The sequence below is a fragment of the Archocentrus centrarchus genome, chromosome 8, assembly GCF_007364275.1.
Source record: "Archocentrus centrarchus isolate MPI-CPG fArcCen1 chromosome 8, fArcCen1, whole genome shotgun sequence".
NCBI classification, from domain to species: Eukaryota; Metazoa; Chordata; class Actinopteri; order Cichliformes; family Cichlidae; genus Archocentrus; species Archocentrus centrarchus.
The window spans coordinates 7,850,612-7,870,771 of record NC_044353.1 but is presented as its reverse complement, the minus strand read 5'-3'; the positions used below and the strand labels follow the sequence as shown (position 1 = coordinate 7,870,771).

General features: G+C 40.2%; 1 protein-coding gene across 2 annotated transcripts; it reads left to right on the top strand.

Annotated features, from left to right (window-relative positions):
* On the top strand, positions 1–19,573 carry LOC115784603 (phosphoribosyl pyrophosphate synthase-associated protein 2). 2 transcript variants are annotated; one of them, XM_030735892.1, is made up of 12 exons: positions 1–114; positions 3,161–3,321; positions 4,779–4,831; positions 14,047–14,113; positions 14,223–14,395; positions 14,508–14,623; positions 16,550–16,605; positions 16,898–17,046; positions 17,138–17,208; positions 18,672–18,818; positions 18,900–19,069; positions 19,122–19,573. In XM_030735892.1, the coding sequence occupies exons 2-11, from the start codon at positions 3,239–3,241 to the stop codon at positions 19,056–19,058; spliced, it is 1,074 nt and encodes a 357-aa protein (XP_030591752.1). In that variant the 5' UTR covers positions 1–114; positions 3,161–3,238; the 3' UTR covers positions 19,059–19,069; positions 19,122–19,573. The 2 variants fall into 2 exon arrangements, with proteins under 2 accessions (XP_030591752.1, XP_030591753.1); XM_030735893.1 differs by having other exon boundaries at positions 19,118–19,573.
* Positions 19,574–20,160: the final 587 nt, after the last annotated feature.

Sequence of the window (20,160 nt, the reverse complement as noted above, 5' to 3'; positions counted from 1 at the left end):
AACAGACCTTCAGTCAGTTGGAGTGAAGGGAACAGGTTGGAAAGAGCCCGACGGAGGCTCGTACAATCAAATACTGTTGGTTGCAGGTTGTAACCGGACTTAACACACAAGCTGGTGAGGATTTGTACTGTGTTTTGCTTAATTTATGTGATTTTTTTTTTTTTAAATATATATGGCTTTGTTTTATGCTTGCCGTGAAGACGGACTTGCTTTCCGACGCGTGAAGAATCAGCTCGCGCATTCAGGAGCTTTGGCTTGGCAAGATTATTTTTGTTGAGCTATCGCGTTAGTACTAATGTTAACGCAGGCTAGCCCACCGCTATACCATCATGTGATAGCTATATACATTTTGATATTAGCTGGGGTTGAATGGTGTTTTATTCCTGTACCTAGCTTTGTATAATAGACATTACAGTCACAGTTTCACCTCTTAGATTGACTTCTTAACGTATTAATTCCCCAACAACAAACGGCATCATGCTCAGTGAAATCCTGTGCTATACGACTTTACGACTAGCTTAGCAACACGAGGAAGCTAATGTCGTGCATATTGTTTATACCTCCTATTATATGCGTGGGATAGCTTATTAAACCCAGTGTACCACCTTAAACAACATTTAGCCTTTAAATAAATATTTAATAGGGGAAAAGCATGTTTATGTTCCTAATACACGTGCATATAGATTCATAAAGCAAAACAGACGTGTTCACTGAGAAATGTCAGACAACGAAGAAAAGAAGCATTTATGAACTTTTATAGAAGATTGGCATTTAAGTAGATTTGGTTAGTGTTGCTGGTGGGTACTAAAGAAAAGACGGGGCCTTTCATAATAAAAGCTTATTCCCGTTTTCATGATTGGCTCATACACTATATTGCCAAAAGTATTCACTCAGCCATCCCAATAATTTGAGTTCAGGTGTTCCAGTCACTTCCATGGCTGCTTCTACAAACATCTGTGAAAGAATGGGTCGCTCTCAAAGCTCCGTGAAGTACCAGTTTTCAGTGTGGTACCATTATAGGATGCCAGCTGTGGGACAAGTCCAGTCGTGAAATTTTCTCACTACTAAACAGTAGACAGTGGTATTATAACAAAGCGGAAGTGACTGGGAATGACAGCAATTCAGCCAGTGTTTTCAGTGTTTTTGTTGAAAAACTGGGGGCTGCATGAGCTTATAATGTTGTAATGCTTTGTATTCACAAGCATCCTCCTAAATACATTTCTATTGCAGGTCTATTTTAGTTGCTAATTGGGGATTAAAGCATAAAAAATATTTTGACAGAGCCCCTCGGTACTGGATGGGCAACCACAGGGGTTTCCTGTCGTTAACAAATGGTCTCTAGTGTTAATGGAGGCACCCGCTAGAAATGTGGTGATAGCGATCCATTCTGGTGTCAGCACAGCCAGCACAACACACACACACAGGTGTAGAGAGCAGTGGAGACATGGAAAAACGTGTCGGTGTTGATCCACTTGGTGTTAATGGTTTTCCAAATGACAGAAATCCGTCTGTCACTTTAATGCTGCTAATGTAGATGAAACGCTCCGCTTACATGGTGACATCTGAGCTGCACAGTTGAAACGAAGCATTGATGCAACAAATTTGTGCTGAGTATTTTTTTTTATAATCGAATCATTTGAGTTACTTGAGGAACTGTTGCAGCCCGAGTTGGATGCAGTGGTATAAAGCACACAGCCACTGGACTCTAGTGCAGTGGCTGTGTGTTTGCTGGAGTGATGAATCACGCTTCTCCATCTGGCAATCTGAAGGACGAGTCTGGGTTTGGTGGTTTGCCAGGAGGTACTTGTCTGACTGCATTGTGCCAGGTGTAAAGTTTGGTGGAGGGGAGATTATGGTGTGGGGTTGTTTTTCAGGAGTTGGGCTCGAACCCTTAGTTCCAGTGAAAGGAATGAATGAATTGGAGTGGAGAATGCGAGCCAGGCCTTCTCATCCAACATCAGTGTCTGACCTCACAAATGTGCTCCTGGAAGAATGGTCAAAAATTCCCATAAACACTCCTAAACCTTGTGGAAAGCCTTCCCAGAAGTGTTAAAGCTGTTACATGCATCCAAGTTCATATGCATGTGAAGGCAGGTGAACAAATACTTTTGGCAGTATAGTGTATTTCTGAGGCATCTGCCAGTAAAAATGATAGGAATGATTAAAAAAGGTCATATCTTACCAAAAAAACCCACTAAACATATAGAAGATGGATGGATGGTTGGAAGTTGTTTGCAATGGAATCCAGTATTTGCAGTGGGTTACTGGATGAGTAGTTTGTTCACTGTTAAAGTAATTCCCTACACAATCTTGTACTTTTTTTTTTTTTTTAAGTTATTTCATTTTGTTTTTCTTCTAAAACAAGCCTTGGCTTGGTAGCTGGTCGGCTTGGTTCGAGACTTAAAACTCTTTATGTAAGGATTTTTTGAAATGTCAATAAATGAATGAGAAATTTACTTCTGGAACCGGAGCCCTCAAAAAGATGGGCAGTCACCATTGAGTTTTATAGGAGTCTGTGGTAACGCGGCTCTTGGACTTGACCTCAGTAAAGACTTTCCTGAAGAGGTTCTGAGCTTATTTGCTTATTTTGGGTCATGCTGTGTAAAACATTAAGTTCATTTTGTAAGTTGAGGTCATTCTGAGTCTCAGAAAGAAGGATTATTCAAGATATACCGATTGGCTAACAGCTCCAGTTTCAAAACACCAAGCTGGTGACAGTGAAAACGCTCATCTCGAGGGTTCAGAACGGTCTCTGGATTGGATAAACCAGTGATAATTAGTCAGCACACCATTAATTGACTGTCTATTTTTCAGGCTCCATCCCACACAGATTTAGTTCTTAATGTGAACGGGGCATAAACTGATTATTAAGTTATGTGGTGGTGTAGTAAGCTGGCAGTAGTCTTAAATCTAAGAGTTAATGGATTAAATTTTTCCTCTTTCCTACAACATTTTTTTAGCGCATTACAAGTAGACATGTTTAGCCTATAATTATGGGTGTAAACTAGTGTGTTAAGTGATGTTGCTGTCATTAAGTCTAAAACCCGCACTTTGACTGTACTTAAGGACTAAACCAAATGTTTCCTGTTTCCCTTTTACTTGACGCTGTTTTTTTTTTTTTTTTTTAAAGGAAGTGACTGCCTTTTTCTTTTTGCTACAGGAAGGGCTCAGTGCAGCGTGGGTGCCCAGGGATCCACTGCCTGAGTGTGGGGAGAACAGCGGCCGAGACCCCAGAGACATGAACCACACTAAGGGTGGCCTGGTAATCTTCACCGCCAATTCACATCCCTCAAGCCGCGAGCTGGGCAAGAGGATTGCAGAGTACGTACAGAGGTCATTGGTGGCATATTAGACATGTAGAGCAAACAGGTTAGCTTAGAGTGAACAGCCCATTATAAGTCCTTCACAAGCAGGTCTGTCTCCTTCCTTTAGTCTCATATGATAGAAAGTAATATTTAAACTTGAATGTACCACATGTGTCAGGAAAACAGGGTTTGCGCTCACTTCCTCAAAGCTAAATTTGGATGTGCTTTGTTTCCATCCTCCATACAGGCGTTAGTTAGCATTTAGAGCATGGCTGAGCTTCACAATGTCCATTCATACACAACAAAATTTAATTACTCAGCAAAAATAATGGTTTCAGAATGATAATTTCCTGCAGCTTGGTATAGTGCCCAAGGATAAGTGTGTGTTTAAACAGTGAATATTTAAATTTTGCAAAGGAGGTGGAGACATTATGTTTATTTCACTTTTTAATAAAAAAAAAAGGTGTTATCTATGACAGCTGACTGTGGTACCCTGAATGCAGTGAAAAGGTTAATTTTCAGTTTTCTTGCTTACATAATTTGCTGAGAATTTCCAGTTAAATGCAGTAAATTGTGTTGCATATACAACACAATGGCAAAAATCAGTCTGCGTTTTGCCTGTGAACATGAATTATTACTGAGGATTATAATTTCAATTCTAATTTAATTCTGATTTTAAAATAACATGTGGTTGCATCATTAGTATTTTGTCATGTTAGGTCTAAACCAAACATGCATGAATTTCAGAACCTACTTTAAATGCACACAGTCCAACCCTGGACTCCACATGGACATTTTAGTCTGTTTGTGTTTATAGGACAGTCTTGGGCTTTGTGTATTGGACATTAATGCCTCTTTTCCACCAGTACCTACTCGGCTCGACTCGGTTTTTAGGGTTTTCCATTAGGTGACACTCAAGCGAGTTGAGTTAAGCTGAAAATGTAACATCAACAGACTGCATGCCACTGATTGGCTAGAGAGTGATGTTGCTAGATGAGTCATGAGAGCGACTCCTTCTCAAGAATTGAACTCGCCGTCTTTGAAATCCGGCAACAAGGGAAACTGCTATACAGTAACCAACAAAGGCACTCTTGTTCTTGGTGGCTGATGACAGAATTCAGAGGAAGCTAGACGAACCGACCGTTTGTGTTTGTGTGGCATACAAATGATGTCACAGGAACTTTTGGCCCGCTGTGCAAAAACGACGCCACTTGAGGTGGTACTGAACTGTAATGGAAAATGACCAAAGTTGAGTTGAGTGAAGCTGAGTAGATGTACTGAAAAAGAGGCTTAAGCATCTCACTGTGTGTGAGGGGATGCGAAACACTGCTTGTTAATACATTTCTAAATGAACAGTAGATTTTGTATGGTTTAAAGATTATATGTGGTTATTTCTTTTTCTAATGTGTTCTTGTTTGTTTGAATTTAAGTAAACTTAATTGCTCCATCTTGTTTTGTCATTTTCTTTCTCAGGCGGTTAGGGGTGGAGCTTGGCAAGGTGCAGGTGTACCAGGAAGCTAACAGAGGTAAGATGATGTCTCAAAGCAGTGTTGGGTAATACATCTTACAAGATTAGTTTAAAAAAAAAAAAAATCATGCAGTGTATTTTCAGTTTGACATATGCTGTGGTGGCTAGAAAACTACAATGATGCACCAGCAAAATATTCTAGGTGTAAATTGCTCTGAGAATAAAAGTGTGGTGCTGTTGAAGTTCTGCAGAAAAACTCTAAAGGCAGATTATGACCTTAGACTTAGTTGGAGTTATAGCAGAGTTGTAAACGACTGTATCATCTGCTAAAATCTAAAACATTTGATGGCTCCACAAAGTTAAGTGGAGAATATCTCTGGGCTTTTGACAGATAGCCCAAACAAAATGGACAATGGGCATTTTGTGATGGATAATTTGTTATTTCTGACATTTTCTGAAACAAATTATTTCAACAGTAATCTGAGCAAATGGCAGAATAATACATTGTAGAAAAACTGTTGGCTGCACCTGTCATTTTAAATGCATCTTAATGTAGAAAGAAATATAGAATAAAGTATACAGGCATTTGGTTGTATCACAAATATGCATGAAATCAGTACTAAGAAAAAACATCCAAGCCAAGACAGACGAGGCCACATGGAGGACTGCACAGTGATTAATACCACAGTCTTTCTGTGCTTGTCATCAGGTTAATTGTTATGTTCAAAGTTAAAGCTTCAAGTTCTTTGATTTATTTTAAGTCTGTTACATAATGAATAAAATGTAGTGTTATGACATTTGGCTTTTACCAGTAATGACTGCAGATTCATTGGATTAGTAGTTTAACATGCCCAGAAGTGTTGCATTTCTCACACAGTTTGTATTTAGGATGTGTGTGACTAGTCAACTAGCTCATTAACTAGCTAGTCTGCACCTAAAATATTAGTTGGTTAAATAGGTTTTTCATATTTTATCAATACAAACTGTTGTTCTGAGATTTTCTGTGATGGAAGACGTTAACAAGCAGAAGTAACCAGTGTGGTTCTGCAGTGCTTTGATATAGAAAATGAATGATTGTATGGGTGCGCTTTCAGAGTAAACTGACATGTAACCACTTAATCAAAGTGGTGCTTAACCACACACTTCCTGTTTGGATATAATAGTTGTATGGACAACCTTTAATGCTGTCCATTAGATTGTGCTCACTTTAGAATGTTTTCCTTACTTTTAGACTAGTTGACTGGTCTTTTTTTTTTTCTTTTTTCTCCCTTGTTAAAACAACTGGTAAATTAGTCGCCTGGAACTTCCCTAGTCTGTATATATATAAAAAAAAACAAAAAAAAAACAGAGGTAGCTTACAGGTCTGCAGCTAATGCAGAAGTGTGTTAAACATGCATTCTTTCTAATGGCTAGCAAGAAGGCAACTGTTCTGCTTGCAAAAAAAGTTTGATTGTATAGAAGCTTATGGGAAAATGATCCTTAACTGCCTTGATCTTTGACATGAATAAACACTTTGAGTTTATGGCCTCTTTTGCTAGTTTCATGTTTCATTTAATGAGACATGGTAGTCATTTTTGTAAATTATGGTCTTCATTAGAGGAAAAATTAAGAATAAAGCAGGTTATGCTTTGTGGCAGCGCTACCTTGTGATTGACAAGTAACTACCACATGACTGTACAGTGTTCCTGCACCAAGATGGCGATGGTGAAAATACTCAGGTCGAAGCTTCACAATGGGATTTTGCTAATGTGTGATGTCACTGTGGCTACATCCATGTTTCATCATCTTTGGTTTGTCTGCATGCTTTTGACTTGAGGAAACTCTTAGATTTTTTTTTTTAGTGAACTGTGCAGAAGCCCTTATCTGGTAGGTTATGAAACAGTCAGATATATTTCATGTTACTTTAGACCACCACATCAAGTATTCCTTTAGCTGTTGTCAACCTAGCTCTCAATTTTGTAAGAAAAGGGTAACACAAAGACAGAGAAATAAAAGTTTCGTTTGGTATCCGATTTAAGCGAATGAGAAGTCCAAGCCCCAGCTATGTTTTGATTATTGTAGGATATTTTAGTTGTTGCACTTAATGTCCTTCATGCCTGATGATTCCTTCTAATTTGGTGATTACTTGAGCGTATAAGAAACTTTGTATGTTGAATTTGGGGGAGGAAGTTGCTGTTTCTGTGGTTCTCAATTCCTAATGGTATAGCTGTTGAGGAGGCCACTGATTCTCAAGCATTATTTTTGAATAGCTGCTGCTTGAAGCTGTTACCACACAATGCTGGAGCAAGTTAGACAAAGTATTTAATGTGGCAGATGCATATCTTAATGACAGTTCAACTATGATAAAGGATTCAACAGTGTTGTCATCATCATCATCATGTGTCATACATAGCCAGATGGCCGTTGATGCCACATGGCATTCTGCACTATGGACTCCAGCACACAGTTTTCTGGTGCACACAAGAGACCCAAAGGTCAATCCAGTCCATTCTTTTGACATCATCTATCCATTTTCTTCTTGGGCATCCTCTCGCTCTTCTTCCATCATCCGAACCATAGAGAATTGTGTTGTCAAGGGTACCTTTGGCTCTCATAATGTGTTCGAACCATATCAGTTTCTTCCTTTTGACCATATCCATGAAACTTTCATGGGTGCCAAGAACCTTTGTAATTCATTTTCTGATCTCGTGGTTTGAGGTGTAGCTTTTTCCAGTTTATGTTGAGAATGCACTGAAAGCAGTTCATCTCAAAGGCACCTGTTCTTTTTGTGAGATGTGCATTATAGGAGGACTGCAAGCACTATTGTGCATAGCAGCTGGATTTTCGATTTAAGGCTGATTCCTCTGTCTTGCCAAACTGTTTTCATACTGGCAAGGGCTGCTGTCGCCTTAGCAGTTCTGGCTTTTACTTCCCTAGTGGAACTTCCATCTTCAGTCTGGATGGCCCCTAAGTAGGTCACTTCAGGCACTTACTCCAGCCTTGTTCCTCTTATGTCAGTTGAGACTTGTGTTGGATGCTCGGACACCATTACTTTGGTTTTCATGAAACTGATCTCTATGCCAGACCTTCTGCTGGTGCTATCAAGTGATGGTATCTGCTTTTCGTGATCACTTTTGTAACCAATGATGAGATCTCTATCGTCGGCAAACTGCTGATTGCTTAAGAGTCTTTTGCCAACTTTCATTGATTCCCTGTACACAATTAGAGCTTCCTGAATTATGTTCTACAGAAATATATGTTGCAAAGTGTTGGCAAGAGGAGGCATCCCTGACTAACTCCAACAGAAGTAGGGAAGCATTCACTGAGCTCGCTGCTGCACAGTAGATGAGTTAGGTGCATTATAGAATTCCTGGATACTGTTGATGAGCCCTCTACGTATGTTGAACCTTCTCATCACTGCCCAGAGTCCATTGTGCCATACTCTGTCGAAGCACTTCTTGTAGCCCATTAAGTTATGGAAAACTGTTTTCTAAGATCTCTGTACTTCTCACAGATATTTTAATAATTTTTATTTAACTGTATTTTTCACAGATGGACAAAATTTAAAAATGGGAACAATTGGTCATGCATGTACTTAAAGTATCAGGAAAAAACAACAAGAGAACAAAACCAGAAAAGGGGAAGAATTGCTAGGGATATCACACTGGCTTACATAATGCATCCATTCCTCCCAGGTTTTTGTAAATTGGTCGGCCCATAAGGTTAAAGAAAAGGTAATTCTCTCCATTTCTTGAATGTTATTCACTGTGGCGAGCCATTCATTCTTAGTTGGGGATTCATTTTTCAGCCATTTATGGGTTATTTCTTTCTCAGTGGCTGCAAACAAAATCCTTAATATATAATTATGACTGACAGATAAACTGCTCACAATGCTACACAAATAAACTGTAGAAAAAGAGAAATCAATTTCTCCTCTAAGTACAGTCTGAATGTTGCCCCCCCCCCCCCCCCCCCCCCCCCCCCCCCCCCCAGTAGTGCAAAATTCAATTCAGTTTTATTTATATAGCACCAAATCACAACAAACAGTTGCCTCAAGGTACGTTATATTGTAAGGTAAAGACCCTACAAGTTGACTGGGCAACTTTAAAATGTATGGTAGTGGTCTGCCAGCTGTTCCCGCACTTTCACCAAGACAAACCACTCATTCTTTCATCCGTCAGCGCATACTTTACTTTCAGGGTTATAACAAATCTTAACAAGTTTTGCCTACAAAATTCTCTCCAGGCACCTGTACTGGTAGAGGTCAAATGCATCAAGCAGGTATTCTGCCAGTCATCCTCTGAAATGGGAACCCAGACTCCCACAGACTTTCTCCCACTTAGTTACTTAGCTGAATGGTTTGTTTTGTTTTGTTTTACTAATTGTATATTTGAGTAGTGTCTTGAGACAACTTTCTGATTTCTGTTGGTTTTGTATGTGTCAGTAAATATGTCAATTACACTGGAGTCCTTTTGTATTTCTGATTTTGATCTTTTCATCAACATAGGCTCTGACTTCTAAGTACCTAAAATAAATAAATTAGGTTTCAATTTACACTCCTTAAACCAAATTCTGATTGGTACCCTTGACCATTGATTTAGGGTCTTCGGGAGTGCTATATATGTTTGGTTCCCTGAAGAGATTTTAAAGCTATTTCTAATTGTGAAATTTCTATGTTCTTCCATTTTGCAAAGTAACTGGGATCACAGCAGCATGCTAAGGATTGGGCAGCTTTATTATAGTCAAATAGACATGGCAAGGATCTTCCACCTTTTTCTTTAGGAAGTCGTAATATTTTTAAACTGAATCAGATTCATATGGGCGGGCAGAAGCCCATATGAATCTGGAGAGCCACTTGTTCCTTCATCTGTTCTCTTCCGCTTATCCTGTTCAGGGTCGGGGGGGGCTGGAGCCTATCCCAGCCGTCATAGGGCAAGAGGCAGGGTACACCCTGTCCATGTCGCCAGCCTGTACAGGGTGTACCCTGACAGACAACCATTCACACCTAAGGGCAATTTAGAATCACCAATAAACCACTAACTGCATGTCTTTGGACTGTGGGAGGAAATTGGAGTAGCCGGAGAGAACCCACGCAGACATGAGAGAACATGCAAACTCGACACAGAAAGACCCTGGCTATGCTGGAATCAAACCTAGAACCTTCTTTCTGTGAGACAGCAGTGCTAACCACCACGCCACCATGGTCTCGTCCCGTTCAGATTGTCCCGTTCAAATTGTTTTGATACTTCAATCAGTATCGATTGAAAAAGAAATAAACATCGCAGAAGTATATTCATTTTTATTATTTGAATTCTATTATGCATTTCTAAGGGCAGTTGGGACCACCTGCTAATATCTGCCTTGATGGATTTATGTAGAATATCATAATTACTTTCATATATTTTACATGTATCTTTAGGTATTTGTATCCCTAAATATTTGATACTTGGAGAGCCCCATTTAAATTAGAAGTTTTCCATTAAGTCCCCTTGAGGGGCAAGATGGTCATTTAAAATTTGTTTTTAATTTGTACCCCGAGTAAGTTCCATATTCTTTGAGGAGTAACATGAATTTAGGGATGGAAAACTGTGGAGCAATTAAAAACAAGAAAAATGTCATCAGCATATAAACAGGTCTTCTGTTCAAGGTCTCTGACCATTATTCCTTCTATCTTCTCGTCATCCCTTATTAACTGCGCTAGGGGTTCAGTGTGTAAAGCAAATAAAGCAGGGCTAAGAGGGGCCTTCCTACCAGCAACCCCTCTCTAAGCTTGTATTCTGAGAGAGGTTCTTGTTTATTTTAATTCTGGCATTTAGCATTCTATACAGAGTTTTAAAGTCTTTGTCAAAACCAAATCTGTTCAAGGATAGATGTAGGTATTCCCACTGGACCGAGTCAAACGCCTTTTCGGCATTTTAACTAATTACTGTTGCTCTAACATTTTTCTTATTCACTAAATCAATTACATGCAACAAATGACATACGTTATCCTGGGTCTACTTGCCACGTACAAAGCCAGTTTGGTCTGGTTCCACAAGTTCAATTACTATATCTTCCAGTCTTTTAGCCAATATTGATGCATATAGTTTGTAATCTAGGTTTAATACTTGGTCTCTGTGAACTACAATTTTTCTTGTCTTTCCCATATTTAGGTATAATTGAGATTCTTGCATCCCTCCAGGTTACTGGTGTCTCACCTTCCTTAAGGGTATAATTAAAGCAGCCAAAAAGTATTGGCATTATTTGATCCTTAAATGACTTGTACCATTCAGCAGGGTATCCATCTGTTCTGGAGTCTTGTTAGTTTTTAATCTAGAAATTGCTTTCTCTACTTCCTCCTTTGTGATTTCTGCCATTAGGATCCTGTTCTGTCCTTCTCCAATAAAGGGTAAGTCTGTCGATTCCAAACGTGTATTTATTGCCTCAGGGCTGGTTGTATTTGGCCCCTTACACTTCTAGTTTTTAGTTTAACTTATTGATCTTATGATTTCTTATTTCATATATGGTGCTTTCTGCTTTCTTAATCTCCACGCTAATAGTTTTAGGCCCTTGGGCCATTTTCATAATATCTTTGTTTAACAAACTTGGCGTTTCACTCCAGTTCCTCATCGTATGTTTTATTTCTTTTATTTTATTTTTTTTTAATTAATTTGTTCTAATAAGTGGGGCCCCATTTTTAATGAGTGTTCCCTCTTTAAAGCTGCAAGTTTGTCTTGCAATTCAGACAAATTTTTACGTTGTACCTGTTATATCACATGTAGGCTATGAGCCTGATCACTGATTTTATAGCCTTCCACGGGATACTGGGCGACACATCCCCAGTATTATTGCTATCCATGTAATCTTTAAATTCTTCTCTATAATTTCTTTACATTTCTTATGATTTAGAATGCTTGTGTTAAGTCTCCAGAGTGCAGTTTTCTTTTTATTACACAAAGATAAGTTTAAATAAACAGCTGAATGATCTGAAAGGGCTTGAGACCCAATCCAGCAGTCTGTGATTGTATCGTAGTTAAAAGTGAAAAAAGAATCAGTTCTGGAATTCACCCTCTAAAACTTCTCCAAACATCCATCATTCCCAATTCAGTTAAATTCATATTAAATACTTCTCAGATAAAAGAACTGCCCTGGTCTGGGGGTATGTACACATTTGGTAGTGCGATTTCTTGCTGATCATAGTGCCCCTTATACCATCCCTCTCTGTCGCTGATTTCAGATGACACTTGAAGGTTTACTGTGTTAGAAATTAGTATTGCAACACCCCTCTTTTTATGATTCTTGTAGGATGAGTAAAAAGTGGTTTTGAATCCTAGTTTAATCTAATCTAATTCCCCTTTCCCGCAAAATATTCTTATTTGTGCAAAAGTCTTTGCCAGGAGTTCTGCAGGATAATCATGGTCGAAGTAGACCATGGTCACCATGGAAAATCTCCATCTATTTCCATGCGGTGTGCAGCACCATTTCCTTGGTTCGAAATTCCTGGACGCATACAGCTATTTTCTTTGGTGGCCTTGAACCAAGGTCTCTGTGGCACTGTTGTATTCTGAGTATGATCGAGGGGGTCCAGCTCCTTTTTAATAAAATTATCTATATAGTTCTGGATGTTGTTTCCTTCCAGGCCCTCCTGTATGCCATATATGTGGATATTGTTACACCTGGAACGAGCCTCCATGTCTGTTGGCTTCATCTGTAAATTATCTTCGGTTTGTAAAGACTGACTTAGCGACTCTTTAAAGTCCGAACTCCGTTCTTCTGTGCTAGCTGTGCGACGCTCGGTTTCCCTCACCCTGTCGGTTGTTGTCTTCTGATTGGTTATTATGTCACCTAGCTTCTGATGGAATTCCGATCTGTTGTTGCTTAATTTTTTTCTCAGATCATCTCTAATGTTGTCTCAGAAGTTACCCAGGCCATACTTCACCTCTGCACCCATTAGCCTTATGTTTACACGGATGATGGCAATAATAGCTTCCACATCCACCGCCAAGTTTGGCTCATGGCCGCCATCACAGATATCATGATCCTCAGTACCAGTCCCTTCGATCGTTGTTTTTTCAGTTTTCTCCATTCTTATTGATAAAGTTCCGTTACCCCTCTTTCGCTTTTCCCCTTTTAGCATTATTTGTTACTAGTTTTGTTCATAATATTAGCTGATTCTGGGGAACAAAATCCGACCGACCGGGTAAAAATTATTTATGCTTCCATTTGCCTTGGCTCCTTCCTGGAAGTCTGTACTTCTCACAGAGGAGCCATAAATTGAATAACTGTTAACATGCGAACCCTCCCTTAGTTACACTGCAATAGGCCGAGGCTACTGGGGGTTTCTTCTTCACTCACCTCTTTTCACTCTCTACACCACTTGGCATTTAATCATTAGTTATTATTAATTTTTGGCTCTCTACCACAGTGCGTCTTTTGTATTTTCTCCCTCCTTTCACCCCAAACCGGTTGCAGCAGATGACTGGCCCTCCCTGAGCCTGGGTCTGCCAGAGGTTTCTTCCTGCTAAAAGGGAGCTTTTCCTTCTCACTGTCGCCATGTGCTTGCTAATAGATGGTTGTTTTGATTGTTGGGGTTTTCTCTGTGTAATTGTAAGGTGTTTAACTTACAATATAAAGTAACTTGAGGCGACTGTTTGTTGTAATTTGGCGCTATATAAATAAAATTTAATTGACTTGAATGTAGAGCTGCCCTTCCAGAAACCTGTTTGCTCCTCAGCTACTTACTGCTTGGGGCAGTAAGCGCTTCAATAAGATCAGGAGTATCTTGATGGCGTGACTGTCTAGACTAATGGTTCTTTGGTCGTCACACTTGAATTACCTTTCTTGGGAAGTTGAATAACAAACAAAGTGGTCCTCTCTTCAGGCCATTCCATAGTCTGCACAACTTTGTTGTGTACTGAAGAAAATTGTAGGGTTGGGGAAATGACCTCTTTAGTAGTAGTAGAGATGATTAGATATAAATTCCACACCATGGGTTGCTTGATTTGTTTGCACCTTTGTGGCATTTGTGGACGATCGTCTCCGTTCCTTCCGTGTTTTTTGGACATTTGGCTCAGTTTTGAAAGTATTTTGTTTTCTAATCTCTTTTCTTTGGGAGGCACATTTTTGGAATGCCAGTATCTGTGATTTCACACAGTGAGGAGGTGGTGGTGGTGGTGGTGGTAGTAATGAAGCCGACAGGCTTTTGTAGGCTTTGTTACGGGATAGGAGTGTGTACCGGTGCGGCTCAGTGTGTGTTTGTATGTGCATATTCTTTCGCTGCTCTTTCCTGCTCACATCCTGTTTTTGTTTCCATAGAAACGCGGGTACAGATCCAAGAGTCAGTGCGAGGCAAAGATGTCTTTGTCATCCAAACGATGTCAAAGTAAGAGAGAAGACAAATATGCATTTGGAAGTTTCCCCCTGAAACATTTTGCTCATATCTGCTGTTAATACTGCCCTGCTTGGCTCTTGCTTTGCTTTTGCTGTGTCAGGGATGTCAACACCACTATAATGGAGATGCTGATCATGGTGTACGCATGCAGGACATCCTGTGCCAAAAGCATCACGGGCGTCCTCCCCTACTTCCCCTACAGCAAGCAGTGTAAGATGAGGAAAAGGGGATCCATCGTGTCCAAGCTCGTTGCCTCGATGATGTGTAAAGCTGGTAAGTCCAGGAGAATACCTTTACCAGTAATGCAATTTCACATATAGTAATATTTCAGATACATAATCTATATAAACCAGTGGCATGTTACAATCTGACTGTGTTTGTGTAGGCCTCACCCACCTGATCACCATGGACCTCCATCAGAAAGAGATTCAAGGCTTCTTCAACATCCCAGTGGACAATTTGAGAGCCTCCCCGTTCCTGCTGCAGTACATCCAGGAAGAGGTACTTTTTAAAAAAAAAAACCAAAAAAAAAAACATACCACACAAATACATAATTTCCATTTTTATTTTTTCTAATCTTAAGCTGGACAATTTTGATACTTGTTAAATTTGCTCCATCCACCTGAGTCATAGATACTTGATACTACTCATGCAGTTTACGATTATGATGGTAGATCACACCTAATGCTGCGTTTCCACTGGTACCTACTCAGCGCGACTTGGCACAGTTTGTAGAATTTTGCATTAGGTCCAGATACCAGTTACTTTTTTTTAGTACCCACTCAGCCAGGGCTCCAAGTGATCCGAGGCGATCTGAAAATGTGTCGTCGAAGAACAGCATGCTACTGGTTGGCCAGCGAGTGTCGTCACTAGCTGAGTCACGAGATCGACTCCTTCGCCAGAATCAAACGTGGCTTTTTTTAAAACCCGACAGCGAGGGAAATGGAGACCCACAAACCAACACTGTGGTCCAGAGACAAGGAGCAGACAAGAAATGAGGAAGTGTATCAGGTGGTCTCAGAGCTAATGGACGCGTTTGAGTAGCATGCAAATTACATCATGTGACTTCTGCCCACATTGCTATATTGACTCCGCCCACATTGAGGTGGTACACAATTTTAATAGAAACAAAACCGTGCTGATTCGAGTTGCGCTGAGTGGAAACATGGCATAAGATTACACAAGTAGTTTTGTGATTTCAGCTTTGTGTTTTTTTATTTCTCATTAATAGAGACCTGTTTTTTTTTCAAATTCATATTTTTAATCTTAGAGCAACTTTAAAGTTCCAAATAATGTCACAGTGGGTATTGGTGCAGCCCATTATTTTATCGTCTCTGTAATTTTAGCTCCTCTCCCTTTAAAGCACACTTTCTTCTGATTGGCTGACTCTCACTAACAAAAAGTTTGAACAGCAGGTGGGAGGGGCTGCTGTGCCAGAGAGGGCCACGTTTTGTTTATCTGCTCTTACTGATGTCATTCAGATACCAAAGTAGAATGTCTAAAACAGATAAATAGCACTCTGAAGGGAGTACTTGTATTTTGACCTCATTAGTTGACACGTTGACCATATTTAACATGAGCATCCACCACTGTAACAGCATATGTATAAGAAAAAACAAGGAAGCGTTCCACTTTTATTCTGATCCACATCCTGTCTGTTGTGGCTCTGTGGGTTGGATTAACTTAGAGATTCAAGGAAACAAAGACAAATGTTTTACAGCACAACCTTCTTGCAGGTTTTCCCCCAAAATATTTTTACATTAATAATTTTAAACGTTTGATTTTTTTTTTTTTTTTTTTTTAAGGCTGATGAAAGTGCACAGAGGGTGAAACCCTAGAGTGGCTGTTTTACTGACTGCTTTAGGGCTTTTCTGGAAGTGCATGCCATTACATATGGTATTGAGTTCACTGAAATGGAAACTGCCTATTGAGATCATGGAAAACAATGGATATAGGGTTAGAAGACTGAGTCAGATTTTTTTTTTTTTTTTTTTGGTTTGTTTTTATTTTAAGGCTTAAGCACACCTGAAGTAAACAACATCACTGCTGTCAGTTACAAGTAGCAAAGAAGCTCATTATGAACAAGGGTCACTTTATTCAATAGATCTGTCCTTTCAGCATTTTTGGTTTGTCCATTGTATTGCTGTGATTGTTTATGAAGGCAGATTTAATTTAGAAACCTGTAACCCCCACAAAACATTGCAGTACACACCTGCTGAATGATGCTAGATTTCCACTGTGCCAAACTATCTGAGCAGGTGTTAACTCCTGGAGAAAAATATACTGTACTTCATTCACCTGACCTTCAGCATGTAGAGAAATGAGTTGCTTTAGTGTTTAGTTCTGTTGCTAAACTCTGAATGGATAAGTGCAATTGTGCACTTGACTGTACACAAATCTGACACCAGTTTTGTGTGTTCCCCTCAGATCCCTGACTACCGAAATGCTGTGATTGTTGCCAAGTCCCCAAGTTCTGCCAAAAGGTATGCTCGCTCCGCTCACACGAAACCACCTTTAACCTGTGCTGAACTGAGCAGCATTATAATAAATGTTACTTATGTTAAGTAACATTAATTATAATGCCATGTTTTTGCCTTGCTCATCGCTTTCTTTTTCCAGAGTAGTTTCATTTTTCACACAGTATGGAGACAAGTCATGGCCTGTATCTTGTTTGTGTGCATTCTCTTGTATACAAACCTCCAATCCTTACATAAAGGAGAGGATTAAGTTATGAAATGCTGCTGACTGTGTGTTTTTCTCTGTGTGGGTGTGCAGGGCTCAGTCATTCGCCGAGCGGCTGCGTCTTGGTATAGCAGTGATCCACGGCGAAGCTCAGGACGCAGAATCAGACCAAGTAGACGGGCGACATTCCCCGCCCACCGTAAAGACCACTGGAGCCATTCACCCCAGCATGGAGATACCATGTAATGCACACAAAGCAACAAAGAACTGCTCACACACTAGACTTTGCACACCCTGTGTGAATAACAACAGGACTCGCCCTCTCTGTTCCAGTGTTGATCCCTAAAGAGAAGCCCCCCATCACTGTGGTAGGAGACGTCGGAGGACGCATTGCCATCATTGTGGTGAGAGATGGCGCACGGTTTCCAAACTTTGGGTGTGAATGTAGAAAAATGTCTTTACTCTGCAAACTCGAAAATACCTTTGAGTGAAAGCGGCAGCAGTAAAGTGATCCATCACTTTCAGAAGGTAATTTCAGTGGTAATTGGAGCCATCTTTGTAGTGTCGTTATTTTGAAACCTTTATCTCAGTGAATGAGGAGAAAAGCCATAACCTGAATTTCAGTAGCCTCCGGGACATGAAAGCAGCATCTATAGATTCACTGCTCAGAAGTGACTAAAAAAACTTGGTGACTTTGCCCCAAAATAAAGTTTAAAAGTATTTTTCCCCTGCTCACACCAGTAACAGCAGTGAGCCCTGCTTAACCCTGCTAACTCACACTGTGAATACAGATAGCCAAGCACGGTTACCTCTAGTTTTTCCTTAAACTGTATATATGTATTTTATGTACAGTCTATTATTTTTCATGTTTTTATTTTATGATAATCAGTAGATATGATAACCTCAACTTTTGAAACTGTCATGAACCAATACTGTGTGCATGCAGCAGCTCAAAATGCTGATATGTGTCCTGGTTTGACTGTTGATTGGATCTTTAGGGCAGAGGCGTGCGAGCCCCCACCTTCCCTCACAGAATCCTCTCATATTTGTTAGTTCACCAAACATGAAGCAAAGTTTCCCCCCGTGTTGTTCATCTGAATTCAGTCACATTGGAAACCTGCAAAAATTGGCTTGTAATGTCCAAGAGGGTGAAAAGGAGTACAACCAAAAGCTGGAAACTGTTACAGTAACACACTTTGATAACTTACCATTAGGTCTTCTGATTTCACTTTTCTTCAGCCCTCTTATTTTTGCCCCATCAAAGTTGAACCATACAGCTCGATCTGAGCTCAGACAGCAGTAAGCTTGTCCTCCATTTCTAAAGGTAGCATCAGGAGAGAATCCACTGTTTGACTGTTTAACTCGTTGCATAATCTTTGTGTGCAATCAGCTCTTGTGAAAACTTTGCTTCGGGTTTGGAATGAACACACCATTATAGTGTAGACAGGAAATGGTGACGCATGTAATCAACAATCCCTAACGATCAGAAAGGGCGGGATGTAACTGAGTAATGGGAACATAATCACCTGTTTGCATTTGATGTTTTTCTTTGTCATATTTCAGTAAACTGAAATCTTGCAAGGTTCTGGCTGGGTGTGAGTTTGCAAGTCAGTTAATCCTAAAACTGATCATTAATAGGAGCACTAGAAGAATTACTGAATGTAAGTGTCCTGAACAAATTGCCACTGATGTGAACATAAGTTTAATATATATGAAAAACTGAGAGGATGTCAAGTTAAGCAAAATGATTGAGGCAGGTCAGTAACACTGGAAAAGGTTTGGTGTGGCAGACTGTCCTTAGTGGGCACCATCTGCTCTAATGGGCTTAATGTTCTCGTCATGTTTAAAACATGACTCTGGCCCACAGGATGACATCATCGATGATGTTGACAGCTTTGTGGCGGCAGCAGAGACGCTGAAGGAAAGAGGGGCCTACAAGATTTTTGTCATGGCAACACACGGCCTCCTTTCCTCAGAGGCCCCCAGGTTCATAGAGGAGTCGGCCATCGACGAGGTGAGCCGGCAGCATGCTGATGGTGTTCTTAGGCTTTCTTTAGCATGGCGTCCCCCTCCTCACATCTCTCACTGTCCCCAGGTGGTGGTGACCAACACAATTCCCCACGAGCTCCAGAAGCTCCAGTGTCCAAAGATCAAGACGGTTGACATCAGCATGATCCTGTCAGAGGCCATCCGCCGCATTCATAACGGAGAGTCTATGTCCTATCTGTTCCGCAACATAGGAGTGGATGACTGAATGACCTGAATCACACTCTCTCACACACACACACACACACACACACACACACACACACACACACACACACACACACACACACACACACACACACACCATCTGCCTTCTCACTCCTCTCCTGACACACACAGATGAATGAGTCAGCACACTGATGTGGTGTCTGTATCATAACATACAAATATGAATGCTAACTTTTCCTTTGATTGCAGCTTAACAGATGTGATTGAACACTCACTTACAAACATACATATCTAAACACACATTTACACACAAAGTCTTGTTCATAGCTATGACCACACACACTGATTAATTTCTTTACTGGACACTGAAGGGTCACTGCCGAGCTCTCCACTGGCTGTGCTCTACACACCTCAGTACCTTCTGTAGTTAACTCTGTCTTGTCTTTTCTTTCCCTCCTTCCCCCAGAGAATGTTGGGGTTAAATCTGTTCATGTTAGCTCACGTTTGTTAGCTCTGAATGTCTCTGATGTTAATAATAAAGGAGATTGTACTGATCGTGTCAGTGCCTTTCACAAGACACAGCACATAGGCCTTCACTGCTCTGTTACACCACTCACTAATTCACAACGACCCTCGTTATCAACCCTAACAGCTGATTAACTTGTGTTGCGCTCATTTAAAACCAAATCTATTTTTCATTTCTGTGGTGTCAGAATGTGCAACTAATACAGCTCAATTAGGCTCATCCCAGCTAGCCATACGTTTGATTGGTTGCCATAACATTTAATGTTAATTTTGTGTCAGATCTACTAATTGCTAATGTTGAACTGGGTTTAACAGGAAATTTTTTAGATCTTGTTAATTGGACAGTCCATTTAATGGCGGTGTACCTGTAAAATATATAATCATAATTCATCCATATAAGTGTGCCATCATCTCAGCGCCTCATGTTTAATATTTGTTCGTGCCGCAAATAAACACTCCCAGGCAGACGGCTCTAGATGGTAAAAACTGATGATCCAGTTCCAGATTTAAAGTTCAGTCGGTGTGTGGTCAGAGGTTTGAGGTTGTTCTTAATAAACTGGAAATCTTCAGTCCTTAGGTCCCTGCGAAGGAGACCCATGAAGTTTGCTTCAACACAT